This window comes from Pelodiscus sinensis, chromosome 18 (assembly GCF_049634645.1).
Source record: "Pelodiscus sinensis isolate JC-2024 chromosome 18, ASM4963464v1, whole genome shotgun sequence".
NCBI classification, from domain to species: Eukaryota; Metazoa; Chordata; order Testudines; family Trionychidae; genus Pelodiscus; species Pelodiscus sinensis.
Genome location: NC_134728.1, coordinates 506481 through 521501, shown reverse-complemented (window position 1 = coordinate 521501; position 15021 = coordinate 506481). Strand labels below are relative to the sequence as shown.

The window sequence follows — 15021 nt, the reverse complement described above, 5'->3', positions numbered from 1 at the left end:
GGCCGCGTGCGAGCGGACCAAACCCAGGCACTGGGATTCGCTGGGCTTCATTTGCTAGAGTGGCGGGCGAAAAGCACCAAGTCCTGGTACGGGCCAGGGTCTGCACAGACCCGTATTGCCTGGGCTCCCATGGCAGGGAGGCTGAATGCTGCTAGCAGCAGCCGATCCCTTTCCGCTGAGCGGAGCCTAGAACGGTCCCTGAGCTTGCTAAGCAGGGAATCCCGGCCAAAGCGGAGGCAGCGCCGCCTGGCGGAAGGGCTCTGGCGCCGTGGTGACCCGAGTGGCAGGGCACAGAACCGACGGGCCAGGAGGAAACAGCCCGAGCCCCCTGAAGGGGAATGGGGCTGCTAAGCAGAGCAAGTGGGTACCGCCAAGCCCTTCCAGACCGCAGGGCCCACGCTCCTGCTTTGACCTTGGCGGTGGGAGCCCTGCGCGGACACGTGTATCCGTAGCGCGGCGGCCCCGGGTATGAGCGGAGATCCGCAGGGCTCTAGAGACAGCGCTGGAAACGCCTCACGCCAGGCAGGTGAGCAACACACTCGAGCCAGACGGCGAAGACAGGATCCTCCACCACCGCAGAGCCTGGTCCACTTGCGCTGGGCCCCCGCTCCCAGACGCCAGCTAAGCAACCCTGCCTTGGCGGGGCCCTTCCTCCCGGAGCCTGTTACAGCCACTCCGGCAGGCAGCGCCGCCCTCCCCACGGCCAGGGAAAGCAGGAGACACCGAGTGTCGGGTTCCCCGGTCGTAGGGACCACCTGCCCCTTCCGGCCCGACCCCCAGCCAGACGCCGCAAGCGCCCAGGAGAGGGCTGGAAGTAGAAGCCGCTGGGAAAGCGCGCTCCAGCCTCAAGGCCACGTTCTGTGAGCTTAGCGGGAGGCGGCAGTCAGGACGCCCGTCTCCGGTGGTGCCCATGCGGGCGGCGTGAAAACAACCCCTCGCCGGTGACGTCCGCGCCCCCGGCTACCCGTGTACAGGCGGGGCGCATGAGTCGGCAGGCCATCCGCGCGTCTCCGGCTCCTGGCACCTTCTGCTGCCGCGGGGTCCCCGCCGGCGCCTCCCTTGCCCTCGGCATGCTGGAGAGTGCGGGGTGCCGTGTACTCCGCGGCGGCAGAGACCGGCGCCCCGTCACAACAGGCATTTCTGCTCCTCCCAACCCCTCCCCAGGGGAGAGCCGCTTACCCCAAACCGTGGGGCGCTCCCGCGGGGGACTGGCGCAGCCTTTTCAGCAGGATGGGAGCCGAGGGGCAAGCGAGGCGGCAAAGAGCCGGGCACAGCCCCAGTGGGAGGGGCCTGCCACGGAGGAGTGGCAGCTCCAGGGAGCGGTGCAAGCCGCAGAGCTGAACTATGGATGCCAGTGGCAGGGGCCGATCAGCCCTTCGCGGGTACGTGTAGACGAGGCAAGCTCTGTGCAGCTGAACGCTATTGCCTGCCCCCTCGGCGACTGAGGGACCCTGGCGCACTAAGAGACAGGCCCACTCCTGCCAGGCCACGTGCCGGCTGGCTGCTGCCCTCACCCCCAGGGCAAAGGGGACCCGCAGGTGCAAGATGCTCAGTCAATAGCAAACAGCCAATGTGGGGAAGGAGGAGGCCGAGGCCCCAAAGAGCAGCTGCCCTCACTCTGGTAAGCGCCAGCCCCGTCCACAGCCCTGCTCCCGGCATCTTGCAACCCGCCCCCCCTCCCCCCGGATAAATCGGCACTTGCTCCGCTGGAAAAGGCGGTGGGGGAGGGCGGCAAACGCTAATTTGCGAGGCTGCCGCTGTCTGCGGGGAGCCGGAACGCTGGTGGCGGCCGAGACTCCCTTCCCCGCTCACCCGGTGCCTTTCTGAGCAGCCGTGACTGAGCACGGACGCCCTGCAGCTGTTCCCCAGCGCTCTGGCCTCGGCACGGAGACCGGGGGGGAGATGCAGCCTGTGCCATGCAGAGCCAGCTCCTGTGCCTGGGGAGAGCCCCGGCTGCAATTACCTCCCCTCCGTGCTAATCAATTTCACACCCTCCTCCGTGCGGAGGCCGATCATCTTGCGAGAAGCCAGCCAAACTCCCCCAGTCCCGCAGCCGCTTCCTGACTCCAGCAGCTCATTGTCCCTGGCAGGGTCGTCGGTTCCAAGACCGTCCTACACGGCACCCGAGCTCACGGCACGCCGAGCCACTGGCCGGCGGACACAGGTTCTTGGCTGCAGCCCCATCTCCTCCCGACAGACGACCCCGCCCAGCTGATCGGAACGCCAAAGAGGCGGGCAGGCGGCCTTGAACATTACCATGTAACCGTCACGCTGCCTTTCACTCCCTCCCCCCCAGCTGCCAGCCCCAGGAACGCTGCAGGCTGGTAAAAGTGCACGCAGAGAACCCCAGGTACTGCTGCCCTACAGCTGTCTGTGTGGAACGGCCCGGCACAGCTTCCTGCTTCCCTCGCCCCTTCTCTCCCTCCGCAGGCTCAGGGCGCACAGAGTCACGCACGCACTAGTGCAAAACGCTCTACGCCGGGGCCCCGCGCATGGCGGGAGCACAGCCGAGTCAGTGACACTCGTGTTTCCAAGTGGCCCTGGCTGCAGGCGGTGCTCACAGCTTCGCTGGCCCGTCAGGACAGGAGATTTCTCTAGAGAGCTCTGCCAGGGACCTGTGCTTCCGCTCTGCCTCTGGCCCCGAGTCGGCTGCGGTGCGTCTGCCGCTTACCCCGAGGTCCTGTCGTCCCTGCCCACTGGCAACACGCCAGCCAGCCCCGGGCACCGCCCTATCCCAAGGGCACCCCCCCCCCAGAAGGCAGCAGGGCAGGCAGCTGTTTGCAGGGCAGGGCGGAGGAAGGAGGGGACACGCGCTGGCAGCACCTGGCTGCGGGACGTACGTGCTTCTCTCCTTCGATCTTCTTGTCGGCCGCCTGCATTGCATCCAGGTATTTGAAGTGCAGCTCCATCAGCCGGTCGACCTACGAGGGCAGGAGAGGCAGCGCTCAGCGAGACCCGCTCCCTCCCACGCCCAGAGCAGCCGCGGGCGTGAGGCGAACACGGTGCCACACCCCAGGCTGCAGCCCCAGAGCAGAGGCATGAGAGCTACAGCTGCCCCCTCCCTAGCCCAGTGCAAGGCCTTTCTCCACGGCAGCCCCCAGCTGGGGAGAGCCTGCTGCAAGTGCGCGGAGGTGCAGGGCCGCTCACCCCAGGGCGGGCGGGCTGGAGAGAATCCCTGGATGCTTGGTAGGGGCCTCTGCTCCCCTGCCAGGAGCATGCCCACGGCCATTCCCAGGTCAGACGGACGAGGCCCTGGGGCGTTCACGACCCTCTCGCTCTCCCTGGGGCACAACGGCTCAGTGCCCCGCGGCCTGGCCTGGTCAATCCAGGTGACTGGGATCGCTACCCGGGACCTGGCTGGGTTTCAGTGGCTGTCGAGTAGGGATGTGAATGGCTCACAGTCAACCGGCCCGGCCTGGGTGCAGCGGGCCCGGCCACAGCGAGGGGCGGCTCCAGCCCGGCTGCCCTGCCCTGTCACCCCACTTCTGACGGAGTTTCCGATTCCCACGGCAGGAAGTGGCTTGCAAAAGCTGCTTCTTTGCAGCGGGCTGCCCTGGCCGTCCCCTCGGCGCGGGAGGGTGAACCGCTCCACAGAAGGGGCGAGGGATGCACTAGCCCAGCCAGCCCGAGTAACTAGCGTATTCCCGCGTCTCCCTGCTAGAGGCAGGGCTGGTGGAGGTACAGCAGCTGAGATCCATTTTCCAGGCTGGCCCGTGGGCCGCGCCACGCCAGGGCCCCGGCCCTGTATTCCCACGGAGGGCGCGCGGCTGGCCCGCCGGCACACTGACCTTCTCGCTGTCGTTCTCGGTGAACTTATTCAGCAGCCGCGTCCTCTGCTGCCCACGCAGGTTCCGCAGCAGGGAGGCCAGGATGGAACAGACGTGCTCTGGGGGAGAGACACGCGGGTCAGGAAGGGCAGATCATTTCCTCGCTCGCACAAGAGGCACCTCCCGCTCCCGTGGCAGGGGCGCTGGGCGTGGGATGGGGCAACGGGCCCCAAGGTGCCTGGGCTCGCCTGACAGCCGGAAAGGCCTCTGGCGGCTTGTGGCACCTTCTGGTGTTAGGCTGAGCCTGTCTGGGTGTCGCCCTGCTGTTAGGAAAGGGAGGCTACAAGCTAACCCCAAACCCAGCTCCGTTCACCTCCCCTGGCTGGGCGCTTGCCAGCGTCTTTCACTCTTCCCTTGGCACTTCCACCCGGGCCGGGGGCCGCGGCTGCTGCTTTCCCAGCCAACCGCTGCTCTGGACACAAGCCAGGCTCCCTTCCGAAGCCGGCGCGGCCGGGCCAGCGACCCGTCCGTTACCAAGCAGGGAGCAGTTGTCAGAACACCGCTCCAAGGCGGGCGCATGCCAGCGCGTGGCTCCTGCAGAGATTTAATTGGCATTAGCCAGAGCAAAATCTTCAAACAGATCTCGTCTGTACAGACACTCCTGCGTGCGGAACACAAATCCAGCGCAACGCGCAAGGAAACACCCGCAACACGCCTGCTCCACAGCCCTCCAGACTCCACGCCGGGCCAGCGGCCCCCAGCCCAGAGAACACGCAGCGCTGGAACTGGGCAACCCCCCATCACGGTGACCCCCACTAAATCCGGGTCTGAAGGGACTGACTCAACTGCCTCAGATGTGCATGGAGTCTCTCTGCAGAAGAGCTATCCTGCCGCTCCGCCGCAAAGCGCCACGCCCGGGGGAGCCGGACACTCAGCGAGGGGACAGCCCGGCGCCGCAGTGTTAACTCTTCCATTCTTTGTAGATCCCCTTCCCAAGCACTTCACTGGCCCAGCGGGATCCCCACCCGAGAACCCGGCTGACAGGACACGGTGGCAGCCTCCCAGCCAGAGCCCGACTCGGCAAAGCACTGGCCACCTTCCATGGGAACTGGGGTCACTCCACGTCTCTCAGGCAGGGACAAGCTCCGGTCTAGGCTGCTCTGCTTCCAGGGGGCATCATGGCTCCCATATGCGGGTTCGGAGGCCCCCAGAGCTCCATTAAGTACAAAGGCCCATCCACACGCAACCCCGGCCTCGCCAGCGTTCGCTCGCACGGGGCCTGGTTTTCAGCCTGATCTTAGTCTTTCGGTGGGTCTCTGTCTACTGCGTACGTGGCCCTGGCTGAAAGACTCGCCGTGCCAGCGTAGCCACAGGGCCTGGGCGAGCGGCTCCCTACAGATCCCTTCCAGTCCGACAATTCTAGGACCAATTCTGTGGCTCTACGTCTATTCCAAATAACGTGACCAAACATCCCAGTTCCTTTCTAGCCAAGCCCTCCTCCTGCAACGGCTTCTCAGCCCCTCCTTCCCTGGCCACTCTCCTGCCCATTCACACGCTGCCCCGGCTGACTGTTGTGCTGACACCACCTGGATTCACACTGATCTGGGGGCACAAGGGGGGGGAAGATGTGGGGGGTTGTGGAAACCACAGCAGCGGCCGCCCGCTGCACTGACTTGCACCCACCCCGCTCTGGGGACGGGCGCTTGCGGAGCATGCGCCAATGTCAGAGATGGGGCAGTGCCCCTCAGGGCCAATCCAACCAAGCACAAACCCTGACAGCTGTCACGGCTCCGGGGCCGTCGCTCCTGCTCCCCCCGCCAAGAGACGCAGTGCTCTGTGGCGCTGGCGCAGAAAGAACCAAGCGCCATTTCTCTGCTGCAGGGCACTTCCAAAGCACCCCCCAGCTCCGCTCCATCCTGCGACAGGAGCCACCTGAGCAGTCCGCGTGCCCAGTCCCAGGTGGGACCCTCCCGTTGGCAGCACAGGTTATCTGCATGCCGCACGGGCAGCCAAGCCGCCACACGCACCACCCAACGGTTTCATTAGCTACTAATAAATGTCGCTTCCCCGGGAACAGATTTCTGCCGGAGGTGGTGTCAATTTTTCAAGCGCCAAGGAGATGGGGGGAGCTGCTGGCAGGGAGAGCAGAGGAGATAACAGGTTTATCTGGTGGCCAGCCCCGCTCAACTGCTCTGTCATTTCGACAGGATAAACCGGAGCTGAAGGATGGCTCTGGAGACGCCAGCGCAGGCTGTGCGAAGCCGACTCCCTGCAGCGGGGCCTTCGGCACAGCAGAGGCGAGCGCACGGCAGCCGCTAGATCAAATCAGCTGTCTGGGCAAGAGGAGGACGAAGAGCCCAGCGTGCCATGAGCCCGTATTTCCTTAGAAGGAAGAGGACGTGCAAACAAGCCGCCAGCGGCGTAGCAGTTTGTGCTGCTGGCTTAGACGCGAGCATTTCCAGCATGCGATTGGGTGGGGCCCCCGGAGGAGGAGGAAGATGCTGTTGTACTGGGCTGCCTGATCTTTTCTTTCCTCCCCCACCCCTCAAAACACCCTGCTCCCCTTTGCCAGGCTTATTCTCTCCTGCGCACCTGTTGGGGGTGTGGGCAGCAACCGAGCACCCAGCCCGTTTTTCCAGGACACAGATACGGTGGCCATGTCACCGAGGCGCCCTAGGGCCGGTCTACCCTGCTGCCGATTGAGAGACCAGAATGGCCTTGTGTCTAACCTCCACAGTGCACGCCACGGGGTTTCTGCACCACGCCGAGTCCTTCCAGAGGAGAGGGAGTGTGTCTGCCTTCGAGACCCACCCAGGCTGGATTTCAAGACCCTGAAGGACGGACTCCACCACGTCCCTTCAAAGCGAGTGGCTAGTTCCCTTCCCTGCCAAGAATGTCATTTCCCGTCGGAGGTTTTCTGCCGTCAGTTTCCAGTTGTCGGATCTTGTGCCTTCTGTCTGGTAGAGTTAAGAGGCCTCTCTCGTGTAGGGCCAGACGCACAACGACCAGGTCACTTGCTACCTTTCTCATGGATAACCTAAAGGGGCGCTCTTCAAGGCACAAGGCAGGCTTGCTACGCTTCCGGCCAATTCCTGGAGCTCGTCTCCGAAGGGCCTTGTTTTCAAGGATGGACGCTGAATTCCAGCACCGATGTAACAGACCCCACACTTCCCTCTTCCTCCCAACAGAAACACCCACTTGGAGCTCCCCCGCTCCGGGGAGCTCACATCCAGGCAGTCACGTAGGAGGACCAGCTTGGAGCTTCTCAGTCACCGATGTAGGGAGACACGCAAGGGCACCAAGCCGCCGTAAGGACAGTGAGTGTTTGTTCTGTGGAGACCCGCCCGCCCGGTTCACTTTCCAGACGTGCTCCAGACTCAGGGACGCGAGGTCTGTGTTCCGATACAGGACCTGAGCGCACACTCGCCAGCGGGCGAAGGGTCTACTACGGGGAGCAAACTCACGGACGTGAGCGGGCCCATGGCGAGCACTGGGTCGGGTCCGGCCTCTGTGCTTCCGCTCCCTCCTCAAACCATGGCAGAACTATTCTCCAAACCCAAACCATCTTACGTGGCTATTTCTGGTGAACACGCGGCAGCGCACCCTGCAACCCAATCAACCGGCACGCGGCTGGCTCTTCCACTACAGACCATGCTTGGCCTCTCTCCCGAACTCGGCAGGTCCGTTACTCGCTGAAAGCCAGGTGTGTGCGGCTAGTGACAAGCACTGGCCCAGAGCCACCTGCCTTTTGGGCACACGCCTGGCGCGGCAGGGCCCTGCAGCACCACACCCCTCACACCACGAGTAGGGGATCTCAGCCCGGCTCCGCCTAGAGCAGGGGTGTCCAAACTTTTTTCAAAGAGGGCCAGATTTGATGAAGTGAACATGCGTGAGGGCCGACCATTTTGCCTGACATTATTTGAACCATTAAAATTAAATGCAAATTAACTATTTTATGCAAAGTTTATTGCAAACGGCATACTTTTCATTTCGTCACATGGATGACAAATCTAAACAGGTGTTAAATCACTCTGCCTTTCATATCTGAAAGCCAGATGAAAAAAAATCCAGGAAGCTGAAATATATGTCAGGAACATTGTAAAGTACATTACATATTATTGGTAATAAAGGTTGTCTGTCAACTTTTAAATTCAAAAAATATGAACAGGAACATAACACTAAGTATACATGTTGTGTCCAAATATATTTATAACTGATTTAGACCATCTGACATTAACTGAGATTTTACAATGTATTCATCTCAATACATATGGATTCGTTGGGGGCCATAAAAGATAGATATTGCCAAATTACCTGTGGGGCCGTATTAAACCGGAACACGGGCCGCAATTGGCCCCCGGGCCGGACTTTGGACATGCCTGGCCTAGAGCGAGGACTCAAAACTGCTGCTGCTTTGAGACCAAAAGAGAAACCTCAGGCCGCCTCCTCCCTCCACAGGCCATTCCCGCCCCCCTCGGCCTCGCCCACGGCCCTCAGGCTCCATGGATCCCGGAAGCTTTGCAAAGCCTGCCTGGAAAAGGTTGGGGGGAGGGGGGCAGAGGCCAAAGCTGCTACCTGCATCCTTTTGTCACCTCCCAAACAGGCCGAGACGCTTTTCTCTTGGGAAAGCACCAGACCCAGAGCCCCGAAAGCCTGGTCTGCCTCAGGAGGAAAGGGCCCTCCCATCGGTAGCCAGCCCAGACACACCGGAGGCCACAGAGCCTCCTGGCAGGGCGAGGAAAACAGCAGCTCGCCGCCTTCTCTTCCTTGTGGCCTGCGAACGCCTCAAAACCAGCCCCTGCTTTCCCGGGGTAGGTGCATCCTGAGCCTGCAGGAGGGCCAGGCAGCGCCGGTCCCCAAAGCGTCTCCTCCGGACTCTCCCGGGAGCCTAGCAGGCGGCTTGTCTTCTCCAGCGGGCGGGCCAGATGTGAGCAAGCCGCTGAGGCCCAAAGGCCAGGCCTTGGTTCCTTGGCCTTTGTTCTAGGCAGCTCATGTCTGGCACACGTCTCCCTACCCCACCCGGGGGTGTCCTCAGCCCGGCATCGCTTCAGAGCCTCGCCGGCCTCCCTGCGCCTGCCTAGGCAGGAAGATTTAGGACGCGAGCAGTGCTTAAAATACCCTAATTAGATTGATCTTGACTTCAGCAGTGGCTGGCTGGAATATAGATGAATCTAGCCCACGGCTGCACCGGCAGCTGCAACAGCAGGAGGGCCTGTCAAGCCAAGCAACAACATTACCCTCTGCCTGGGCTGTTATTTCCCCCTTACGCTGCGTTACACGGGGCATCTGGCGAGCAGAGCTGTGCACGGACAGTCCAGGGGAGCAGCGATGCAGATTGAACAGGCGCCCTGCCACAGGCCGACACAGCTGAACACGTTGGGGGGGGGAGGGGGGAGGGAGGCCAAGAGACGGGAGCCCTGACTTAGTGGAGGAGGGAAAGGCAGGGGCAGGGCAAGGACCCTCTGAGCACTGATCTGCGGAACAAGCGGGATCAATCTGAGCCCTTGAGATGGTTGAAAATCCAAGGGAGAAGGCGCTAGGACACGTCCGCTCACGGCGCCTGGAATTCTAGGGCAGTGCTGGGCAAGTCTACAGCCGGCCCTTCTAGGCTTCTCGTGCGTTGATTTATGGGAATTCTCAGCACTTGCTGGAGCCCTGCAATCGCGACTGGGGAACGGCAGCACAAAGATGAATTACCCAGCACACCTGAGGGCCTTGCTCCATTTCACTGAGGGGTAAAGTGAGGCCCAGAGGGCCGGCTGTCCGGGCACACGAGTGTCTGGAGCCAGGCAGCTGAGAGAGCCACACGGCACAAACCTGCAGCCAAGTCAGTCAGAACAATCTCTGGATTACAAGAACGCTCAACCACCAATCATCTTTAAAACTAACTGGGGGGCGGGACCCTCCTCTCTGGGGGTAGGCAGCCCCGAGTCTCACCCCCCAGCCACCAGGCCCCCCACGGGCAGGCCAGCCCCAGCTCTCTGTCCCCCGGCCGCCAGGGGCTGGGCTGGGCTCTCTCCCTCTGGTCACCAGGGGCTGGGCCAGGCTGGGGCTCTCTTCTCCCACTGGGAGGATCCAAGACCACACCAGCCCTGCCACCGGCCCCAAGACTGCCCCAGGCCTTTCACCCCACTCAACCCACTCTTCCGCTCCACGGGCACCAGCTCTTCCCCTCTGCCCCCAGCCCTGAGGCCACCCAGCTCTTCCCCCTGCCCTTCCCATCCCCCAGCCCTGGTTCTTTCCTCCCTCCAGCTGCCGGGGGGGGGGGGGGGGGGAGAAGGGAGGGCAAGGCTGGCTCCCCCCCCCGACCTAGGGGATGTGTGAGGAAGGCTGGGGTGCGGGGAGAGGGTGCAGCTTCAGCCCCCCGGATCACCACAGAGGGGAGACCCCTTGGAGCTAGGGTTGCCAGGTGTCTGGTTTTCACCCAGACTGTCTGTTATTTGGGTCCTCCATTCAATAAAAAAAACAACAATGTGAAATGTCCAGTATTTCCTGTTTCCCCAGGGGGGGGAAGGGGGGGGAGGAGGAGGAGTTTCGGTATTTTTTGTTAAACCATCTGGCAACCCTACCGGGAACACTGGGAGGGGATGGGGAGGAGAAAGGGCATGTGGTGTGCAGCTTCTGCCCCTCCCAAACACCCAGGCGGGGGTGGGGGGGGGGGGGGGAGAGAGAAAAGGCTGTGAGGCTCCCAGGCCATGTGACTTGCGGCTTCAGGCCCCGCATGGCAGCCGAGCACTGGGGAAATGTGAGGGGAGGAGGCAGACGCGACCCAGAATGACGTGATGAGTGACATCCCTCTGTCGGCCCACAGGGAACCCCTTTTCTTTTAAATATATATAGACATTAAAGCCTATTTGAAACCCCTAACTGAAAACACTAAACTAGGACTCGCTCACGTCAGAGGGTCCCATTGTGCTCCCAACAGTTGGTGGCAAAAGCAATCAGTCGGTGCAATAAACGTGTTTCAAGACTCCTGTCGCAGGTATTCATTTCGGCAGACCGCGTGAAAAGTATTTTTGCTGGTTCCCAGATGATGTTCAGTTAGAAGAGCTTCTCTCTGTCAAGTTAGTTTTTCTATCGTATTTTACCCATTTCATGCCCTGGGAATTTAGTCACGTGGTCGATGCTCATTCTAACGGGTGTTGCTACATCTCAGTGCCCGTTAGCACGGTTCAGGAGAGCACTCTCAATAACAGCGCTAGTCCTCCAACGGAGACTGAAAAGGTGTCACTCTCATTCTCTGCTGTTTATGATGGGGTAGCCTGGCGAAACACCCACACTGCAGGCATCGGTCAACTGGAAAATGGCTGGACAGCCGCTAAGATTGTAAAAGAAATGATTGTGAAATAACCTGACACCTGGGCACAGCGAAGGCGGTTTACTTTGCGGGGCTTGGTAGGAACATGCTCCCAGTGTGTTACAATCGGACGCGAAAGGAAGAGATTGTTTCCTCTCCGGCTGGGCTCACTAGCCAACATGGAGCTCATAAGACTTGCTTCCCAACAGGCCCCCCAACCCAGAGAGGAGGCCCTTGCCTCTCAGCTCAATTTGTTTCCCTCTGGTTTAACCCGAGAGCTTTGCGGATTTTCAAACCAGCAGCTTGCTCCCAAGGCACCGGTTGCTCAGCAGCAGCAGGCCTCTCGCCCCCGGGGGATTCTAAGGCACCCGGCAGAGCTCGGCTTTTTGGCCAGGCGAATACACTGCCGTCTTTGGCTTGCTGGCATTTAGGAGCGTTACCTGCTCTGGTTCATTTTGATGTTCTGGGCCCACGTACCTGGAGGAAGAACATTGTACCCCATCTACCTCACATTTCCATATCTAATACAAAACTTCCCTTTAAATCTTCAGCATGCAATCGCCAAACTCTACCACGTAGATATCCCGTGCCCTGCAGCTACCAGGCAGCCGTGCATCTTGCTGCCAGATCTGTCCAGAGATGGAAGAGTCAATCCTCCAGCGATGACTTGCTGCTAGAACAGAATTCCTGAGCCTCCTTCGCACTGAGTCCCACTCGAGCACCTTCCTCGCCTTGGTCGAGAGTCGAACCATCTTCCTAACAAAGCAGCCCCCTTGCTCCTGATCAGTCACCCTCCCCTCTGCCTGCAGACAGGAGTGCAGGGAACATCTCACTTACCCACATGCGCGTTTAGCCTTACGCAGCCTGAGAAAGGCCTTTCCCAACCCTCCCGGCACAGGAAATCATGCACAGTATTCAGTCATCTACCGGGAGGCTCATCTGGATTACACGTCTACAGGCAGCATAATCCTTCATCAAGAGGATTATGGCAAATAGCTAATCCTAAAAAACAAATACAAAGTGTCTAGTGGAATTAACCTTTTCCTGTAAAGCCCATTTCTCTTCCTCTCTCTTCCCCGTGTCCCAGTGATCTCAGACAAGATCTAGAAAGGCCTAGATAACCAGGTCCAAGAACAGCAAGACCCTATCTGCAACAGGGCAAACTCTCAACACACTGCTCTTTAGATAACAAGTAACGTGTTTAAGAAGCTGACAAGCACCAAATCAACGGAGTTTTATTTGGTACGACGCTATAGCAACTAGAGAGGGCTTCTCAAATAAAAAAATTCTCCACTTGGGAGGAGGCGGATGTGTGCCCTCTCCCCTTATCCCAAATCTTCATTATGATCGGATACAAAAATGAGATTGCATGAGCACAGTAGTAGACAGGACTGCAGCGACTTTTTCGCAATAGTAACATTGGAAATGTTCCACTGTGATCAAATATACTCAGCGTCTCCCCCCACACAGCCTGAAGACTACTACATACATTATTGTCTTTACTTTTAAGCAAGGCAGAAGAAATTTGTCTTCATCAAAGGCAGTTTTGTTTGTATGCAAAAGATAATACAAACAGCAATGCCATTGATACTGGAATGCCATTGGAATTGAAGTATCAACAAAATATCAAAATAATAAAATGCACCAAACTAACCAAAAAGATAAAGTCCTGAAAGATTCATCACATGAAGGCTGACAGCTTTGCCTCGGTGGGATTGAAAAGTCTAAACTCAACACTATGCTAGTACCAAGACAGGCGCACACAACACAGTTCAAAGGAGTATGTTTTAAAGCAGCCACAGGCTTCACCAAAATACGATAATAATGGTAGGACTGTTGGATCAGGAAACAACTCTCAGTTACTTATGACTGTGGCCCAGAAACATCAGTGTTCCGGTGGGTACTGGCTCTCTCACTGCTACTGAGGAATGGGTTTTGTACGCTGTCCAGTGGCAAAGCATTCACACAGGGTCAGCGTTTAAAAGGCAATGAGGCTTTGACGTTCAGATGTTTGAAGAAAGATACAAACCACTGCACTGCAAGGTGTGAGCGTCTAGATGCCGTCTCAATTGCTCTCTCGTAGATCTGCTTACAGCACGGAGGCCAACCAAGTTAACTTTTGATGAAAATAGATTTTTTTATTATGAAATTACAGTACAGGTTGAACCTCTCTAATCCGGCAATATCTATGGTCCGGCACAATTTTAGTTAGTCGGAGGTCTATTTATCGTAGATGTGGCAACGTTTCCCACACCCATAACGAGTGTTTACAGCCACCAGTCCTGGCTCTCGGTGCTCTATGCTGTTCTTTAGCTCTGAAGAGCCACGCACGCAGTGGAAGTGCCAGCAATGCTGCAAAGGGTAAACATGGTTTTATGTTTTATCTACTTGTTTCCTTGTGCCAATACAGTACAATCGTGTCACAGCGCTAACACTCCGTTATGAAGAGAGCTAACAAGCCTTGGCTAGGCACAGGCTTATTAAGGTATCTCAGGACAGTCGGTCGTAATTAAGCAGCTGTGCAAGCGCTATCTCATTTATTCACCTTGGTGAAATGAAAAGAGACACCCCCCCCCTTCCTGCAATATTGACCTTCCATGGTTCGGCAAATCCTCTTGTCCGGCACTGGTCAAGAGAAGTTCAACCTGTAGCTAATGCTAAGGCATTATGATGATGTTTGATTTTGACCCCTCTTCCCATGCCCAGACAAAGTAAAAATGTCCTTCCTGCTGAGAGTTTGCAGCTGTAGTCTCCCACTGGAAAAGAATCTCTCTGTTTGGAGCCACGCGTCAGGTGGGGGATAAAGTGCTTATGAACAGTCACGTGAAAAGCGACTGCTCATCGGTGTCTGTAAGAATCACTCAAATGCTCTTTTGAAGCGTCAGGGCTTGGAACAGCTCCCTGTGTAACTGTTCCTGACTCACTCCAGTTGTGGACACTTCCAACGTGCTTTGTTCCTATTGATCTTCAATCCACTTCCGAACACAGTTACACAGGAACAGGCCATTTTACTCTGGAATAAGAGTCCACACACAAAGCTCTTTTCTCAGGAACTAAGAACTCCCCGCTGTGTTGTCTCCAGCCAAGTAGTGCACAACATTGTTTTCTCGAAGCAATTTAGTTTCATGTTATTTTAACCATGTGTGCACTGCGCACAGCAAGCGATGACAGAGGCACGCCCATGCCAATGTGGACGACCAAGGCACATTTCAGAGGCTTTACGGTGCCCATGTCATAGGGGAGCTAACGGAATCACTGATACACCTGTAGCGATATCACAGCTACTGGACAATCCAAAAAACATTCTTGGGGGCTACAGAGGGACGCGTCTCTGAAAATCTACTGAAAAGCAAGAGCCTGGTCACGTTTTCCAAACATCTCTTTTTCGCTCATTGTCAATGACAAAGCTGCGTTTCCATAATTCCTCTAGTTTGCGCTTTACGACCTCAGCGCTTTCCCTCAGTAATCAAAGTTCTGCAGCTACTAAACTTCCCTCTTTTGGATACACTGTATGATAAAGGGCACCCCCATGTCTAGCTGGGCATAGCGTGTGTGTTTTACACTCCCCCAGTGCGTGAGCTTTCCCCATGGCCCGGGTATCCCCGGCTCTTGAAAGCGTGTCCACAGGAATGCTGACACGCAGAGGTTGCCCAAGAGTTACAAGGCGAGCTCGCTGGCTCCCCGCCGGCAGACTGCACACATTTTTGGCTCCCTTGGCGACAGCGTGAGCAACACACTGGGGGGGACGTATTCCACAGTGCCCGGCGACACCACCTGTCACTAGGCATTGTGGGAACACGGACCGGGCCACCGCATATCTCGGGACTGGGCAAAAGACCATCAGGCACTGCTGCTTCCCAGCTATGCAGGGGCCCACGGCTTCCTTTCGCATCCCTCTTCCACCCAACTCCTCTCCTTGCGGCGGGCGCCAGCATCTGCAGGGAGCCCAGGCCTCTC

General features: G+C 58.3%; 1 protein-coding gene across 2 annotated transcripts in view; it reads right to left on the bottom strand.

The window, feature by feature from the left end:
* The window catches only part of CTNNBL1 (catenin beta like 1), a 90081-nt gene that overhangs the window by 9066 nt on the left and 65994 nt on the right, over positions 1-15021 (bottom strand). Inside the window, exons 12-13 of one of the 2 annotated variants that reach the window (XM_075900793.1) lie at positions 3789-3886; positions 2841-2921 (exon numbers count right to left, since the gene is read on the bottom strand). The exons of the other annotated variant lie outside the window; for it this stretch is intronic. Coding sequence (XP_075756908.1) covers positions 2841-2921; positions 3789-3886 — 179 coding nt within the window. The remainder of the gene's footprint in view (positions 1-2840; positions 2922-3788; positions 3887-15021) is intronic. 2 annotated transcript variants of the gene reach the window in all.